Here is a 6,116-nt window from a genome sequence, read left to right as displayed (position 1 = left end):
CTGTGGCTCAACACCTTTGTTGGTTGTCTTCACTTAGTCCAACCTCAGTGGATAGTTGGGACATTTAATTCTACTCAAAATTTCAGCAGAAATTGCTTTATGTTTCTTACTAGGATTCTGACTGTACATAACATTTAATAAATATTAGTCAAACAAGTAAACTTCAGTTGGAATTCTTGGAATAAGTATTTGAAAATTGACATGGGTTTAGTTTTTTTGATTTGTGTGTGTGTTTTAAAAATATATCTTTATTGATTTCAGAGAGAGGACAGGAGAGGGAGAGAGAGAGATAGAAACATCAATGATGAGAGAGTCATTGATCGAGCCCGCAACCCGGGCATGTGCCCTGACCGGGAATCGAACCCCGATTGCCTGGATCCTAGGTCGACGCTCAACCGCTGAGCCACGCCCAGCCGGGCAACATGGGTTTAGTTTTTGAAATAAATAATATAACCTAAGCAAACCTCATTTTCTAATTATGATATAGGACAGAACTTGAATTAAAATAAAAAATCATTTGTTTCACATTTAATTTTTTAAGTATTTCTCCATAAATAACTTCTACTTTTCTTCCATCCACATGCCACTGCCAAACTGAATCAATTCTGAGATGTGTGAGCTAACACATTCAGCAAATTTAAACTCAGGTGTTGAATATATTGTACCCAGCTTTTCTGCCATTTATTTTAAATCTCTATATGTCACTAGGAAGCACTTAGTTCCTCTCAGAACCAGCATAAGTAAGTTGACTGAGAGAACTCTCTCTTTACTTTTTCCCTTTTATGTTGCACTTCCCTTATCAGAATAAAGCAGACTATACTTAATTATCCATAGAAGAATTTTCTCCATATATTTTCCCAGGTAGTTCTAATTCACTCAGGTTGCTCTTACGTATTCACAGATGTCTTTGTGGATCTACTGATGGCAGTCTTCACATTTTTTAAAAATAAAGATGACCTCAGTCATCTGATTGACCGGAGTGTTTGGGGGTAAAGGAATTAAAGTTAATTCAAAGGTTCTAGGCATGAGAGGTTGAATGGACAGTTTAATGAAGTATCTGGAGTTAACCTAGCATTCCAATGTTTCAGCTACTGATAATACAATTAATCAAATCAGTAAATCTTATGAATATTGAGAAGCAGAGTTCTTTATAAGTATATATTGAAAAATATTGTGTAAAACCCTACATTAGATGAATGATGAAAATAACCAAGTAAATACAGTAATAACTCTTTGTCTGTTGAGTTTTATAATTATTTCATCTAATTTTATTTTTAATAAAGAGTATGAATTGAATGAATAAATTGATGTACTATTTATAACTCTCTATGTATTTTTATAAAAATAAATTCACTAATAAAAAATTATCTTTTTTCTTACTCATGGATTTTAGTCCAGAAAATTAGTTTACATAAATGTTTTAAAGCACTGTACCTATCAATATACTTATGTTTGTTGGTCTTATCTGTAAAAGAAAGGTATTTAACAGGGAACAAAGAAAATCTCCAAATATTGGACATAGCCTTCATCTGCTGCCACCACAATTGCTATTTTCAGAAGAGATATATACAGAGGGGATGTTTCAGCCAAAGACACATTCTGTCACACATTATACCTGTGTCCCCAGTCTCCTAATTGGAGAGCAAGCCAGGACCAGATCTGAGACACAAGGTACATTTCTTGTTCCACTTTGAAAAGTCTGAGCAGCCTCCTTATACTTTCCCCACCTACAGTCTAATGATGGTCCTCATAGTCTCATCACCCTGATGATAAAACTATGACAGGAGACATGGGAAGATTAAATTAGAGGAAAGAGAAGGTTTCAATCTGAGCCTTAGTGTAGAGATGTCATCAGCTACCTGCTCCATTGTCTTTCGCTTTGTCTCCTACCTTCCTTTGCTTCATATCCTCACTTGTTTTCTTCTTGGAGTGCTAAGAATGGGCATTCTTCCTCTAAACCTCTTCTTCAGGTTATTCTCAATAACTATTGACATGAGATGCAAAAGAGAAGAGCAATGTAGAATGACCCACAAGGAAGAACCAAGACAAGAGAAATTTCCTTAAAAAAGAGCCAAAATTGGCTACAGTTAAATTTTCTTTTCACGCCAAAGCTTGATTTCCGAGCCCCATGTGCAGTTGTTTCTCTTTGCTGCTTAGGAGTACTCTTCTCTTGAGTGGAGGGCATGGAGAGAAAGTTGTACTTCTCCCTAGAGCTTAGTATGTACTATTAACACAGCTAACTCATCTTTTGTATATAATCCTCTCACCAGCATCTCCTCTGGGTAGGATTAATTCTTTAAAGTAATAAATTATGAGTAATAGTTACTTCCCAAACAACCAGAAAAAAAGAAGGAAAACCAAGTCTTGAGACTAGAATTAGGATCAATCACCAGGGAGATTTGCCATAAAACTGTTGCTGTTCTGTTTCTCCATCTGATAATGATCTAGTATCATCTCTGTTGACCCTTGGAGACTACTAGGGAAATTTCTCTAACTTCTTTGTCATTGTTACTATTCAAAATCCTACAGCATTTTTTAACCAGATCCCCAAGGATGTGTCATTTAAAGAACAGTACTTGTCTCTACTGAGCAGTGGGCTCATGGCATCCTGGAGCTTCCCAGCTCTAGGTTCTGTCCAGCTGAGGACTATGTGAGGAGTCAACATACAGCACCAACTCACATTCAGTGGCAGAGAAATAGAAAATGAGAGCAAGAGACAGAGAGAGGAGTGGGAAGAGATAACATTGATAAACACAAAGAAAAAACAGAAGAATTTATCCCATCCTGGGCTCTTATCATCCAACAGGGGCAACCAACAAGCCAAAAGGTAACCTTTGAATATTGGATTTAAAAGTGTAACCATAAATATGAATTGAGGTGATGTTGCATTTTCTTTAATCAATAGCAGAATAATTTTTCATTTCCCTATAATCCATTTGGACCCCAGAGTCTTTACTAGGTGATGAGAATCACAAAATCTCTTCTCTTGAATTTCACAGAGAAGCAATTTTCCAAGACTTAGATCAGGCTATTTTACTGTCTCTCCTTTTCCCCTTTTCCTATTGCTTTTTGTCACATATCTGAAGCTCCTTTCAGGTGGAGAGACAAAGACTTATGGGATGAAAAAGGCCATATTCTTCAGGACACCTTTCCATAGATCTGACCACTGGGCAACTATAACAAGATCTCTAAGCTGGACTCAACCAAGATGACCTACTTCACCCAGGTCCCTAAAGAGAAATTAACAGAAAGCACTATGGTGAGACATTTGGTATTTATTAAACATCACAAATAATTTGTTTATTGAGTGTCAACCATGCATTAGGGACTGTGCTAGGTATCAAGGATAAGACAGACCAGCTGAAAATAGGATAAAATTGGCATTTTTCAAGGAATTCACAAATCTAGTAATGATGACAGGGAAGCAAATGATACATATTGTCATGATGTTCTAAGGTCCAAAATGTTACAAAACCAGATAGAAGGGGGTGATGGGCCAGAGGTGGCGATAGTGGGGGTGGTTAGGGATGGTTTGATAGAGAGGATGAATCTGAGCAGGCATTTTCCAGGTGGCAAGTGTTAGAAAGAATTTCAGGCAGAAGGCAGAGTATGTGGAACCACATAGAGTCTTAAAGGAGGATGCTGTACTGAAGTTCAAATTCTTCAGTGTGACTTGAGCTTGGGTAGAGTATCTGACAAGAGAGAATATTAGAATGAGGACTGTGGGGTTCAGATCATTAGGCACCACCTATGTAATATATATATTAAATTAGTAATATATAACAGTTATATATATATATTATTAGCATTATTAGCCATCTGAAAAGTTAAATTGTGTTTAATTATTCTAAGAGGGCAGACATTTCTTTACTCAATTTTTTAAGACATCACCCTGAAAATAGGCAGAGAATTGTTGACCACCTTGCCATATTCTTCAAAAGACTTACAACATAGCAGAGGAGGAGGGCAGAGTAGGCAACTCTCCTGGCCGGGAGGGTCTTTTCCAGTTAATATTCTGTTTTTATTTTCTCCAGATTTTGAACTTCCCCCCTTTCCTGCCTTGTTTCCTGGACCATCCTTGGCACTTATTCCAGTCATCATGATCTCCTGCCTTATAGCTGCTCCTGAAATCTGGGCATTTGCTGATAAAAAAAGTATTTACTCCTAAGACTACTAAGACCTCTTTCTGATCCAGGTTCAAAGGCCTGAATCCTGAATCTCACCTCATGATTTTCAGATTCTTTTTTTAATATTTATTTTCCAATTACAATTGGTATATAATATATTAGTTTCTGGTATACAACACAGTCGTTTTTAACTTTGTGTCTGTGGCAGATTTGTTTTCAGTTCCTGTTTTGACACCTGATTTTCCAGAGAGGCTCTCATGGCCTCTTGTGACTCCAAAGTCATACCATAGGACTAGATTATGGCACTAGGATTAAGTTTAATGATAAAATACATGTAAAAGCTCTTTGCTGCTAATGATGATCTCACTCTTCAGTTTGGTGCTACTATCATTAAATATTTTGTATTTTGGTGTTCTAACCATGTGGAAGAAAAATATCACTCATATTAGTGAGTTCATCCTGGTAGGTTTCCCTACTTCCCCTTGGCTCCAGGTTCTGCTCTTCCTCCTCTTCTTCATCACCTACTTGTTTGTGCTGTTGGAAAATTTAGTCATAATCTTCACTGTATGAGTCACTGGGTCTCTGCACAAGCCCATGTACTATTTTCTGGGCACCATGTCTTTTCTGGAGGTCTGGTATATATCTGTTACTGTCCCCAAGATGCTGGCTGGGTTCCTACTTCGTCCCAATATCATCTCCTTCCTGGGATGCATGATCCAGCTCTATTTCTTCATCTCACTTGCCTCTACTGAATGTATGCTGTTGGCTGCCATGGCCTACGACCGTTATGTGGCCATATGTTGGCCTCTTCGATATCCAGTCATGATGACCACAGGATTTTGTGTTCAGCTGATCATCAGTTCCTGGGTGAGTGGCTTCACCATTTGCATGGTAAAGGTATACTTCATCTCCCAAGTTGCCTTTTGTGGCAATAATATCTTGAACCATATTTTTTGTGATGTGTCCCCTATCCTCAAACTGGCCTGCATGGGCTTTTCTGTGGCCGAGATGATAGACTTTGTGCTGGCCATCATCATCCTGGTGTCTCCTTTCTCAGTCACTGTCATTTCTTATGTCCTCATTGTATCTACCATCCTGCACATTCCCTCAGGCACTGGGCAGCGGAAGGCCTTCTCCACCTGTGCCTCTCACCTTGCAGTGGTGGTCATCTTCTACACAGCTGTGATTTTCATATATGTTCGACCTCGGGCCATTGCTTCATTCAATTCTAACAAATTGATCTCAGTCATATACGCAGTCTTCACTCCCATGCTCAACCCTATCATCTACTGCCTGAGAAACAAGGAGGTGAAAGATGCCATCAGGAAAACCATAGCAAACGGTGGAGCCCCTTTCTTTAGAGGTTCTCTCTGCTGAAGACACTCAGACATTCCTTCCCTTTTCATTGTTTGACAACCTCAAAAAACACCTTCGTTTGGTGGAAGTCTGCAATTATAAAAATAGTGACATAATACAATAATTTAGGGGTAAGGAACCAGATACCAAAGGAAATCCCCTTTTCTGTTAGGCCATCATTAGCGTTTCCTTTTATAAGGCAGTGAGTTTAATAATCAGAACTCCAAGAGACATATGTTAGTAAAAGAGTTATAAAATAATTTATTTTATGAAGATCTTATTAAGAAATAATCAGTTATTATCCAACTAGTTTTTAGAGTTCTAGTTGTAAGATTTTTCCATTTTGATTTTATTTTGTTTTAAAAGTCCTCTCTGTCTTAGTTGGAGAACACATAGTCAATTTTATGGCCATCACCTGTTTATTGCTTCCAAGAGGGTTAGGGGACTGGTTTCTTTTATAATCAATGGACTCTGCTGATATCACATTTTCATTACTTTGTGAAATGTAGGAAAATATGAGAGATGAACTTCTTTGCAGTCTTCTTTATGTAAAACTTGTCATGGCAGAAAAAAAACAAGATTGTGTATATTTGTGTGTGTGTGTGTGTATTATATATAACTATATAATTTAGA

The 6,116-nt window shown here is 37.7% G+C and overlaps 1 protein-coding gene across 1 annotated transcript; it reads left to right on the top strand.

The window, feature by feature from the left end:
* Window positions 1–4,547: 4,547 nt before the first annotated feature.
* Window positions 4,548–5,504, top strand: LOC308565531 (olfactory receptor 6B9-like; the record flags this gene model as incomplete). Its single annotated transcript, XM_081154859.1, is given in 2 exon segments — window positions 4,548–4,694; window positions 4,698–5,504. Coding segments are annotated over 2 exon segments (954 nt in total).
* Between the last annotated feature and the right edge of the window lie 612 nt (window positions 5,505–6,116).

The sequence above is a fragment of the Miniopterus schreibersii genome (genome assembly GCF_964146895.1).
Source record: "Miniopterus schreibersii genome assembly, chromosome: 12".
Classification (NCBI taxonomy): domain Eukaryota; kingdom Metazoa; phylum Chordata; class Mammalia; order Chiroptera; family Miniopteridae; genus Miniopterus; species Miniopterus schreibersii.
This window is presented reverse-complemented; position numbering and strand designations above follow the sequence as displayed.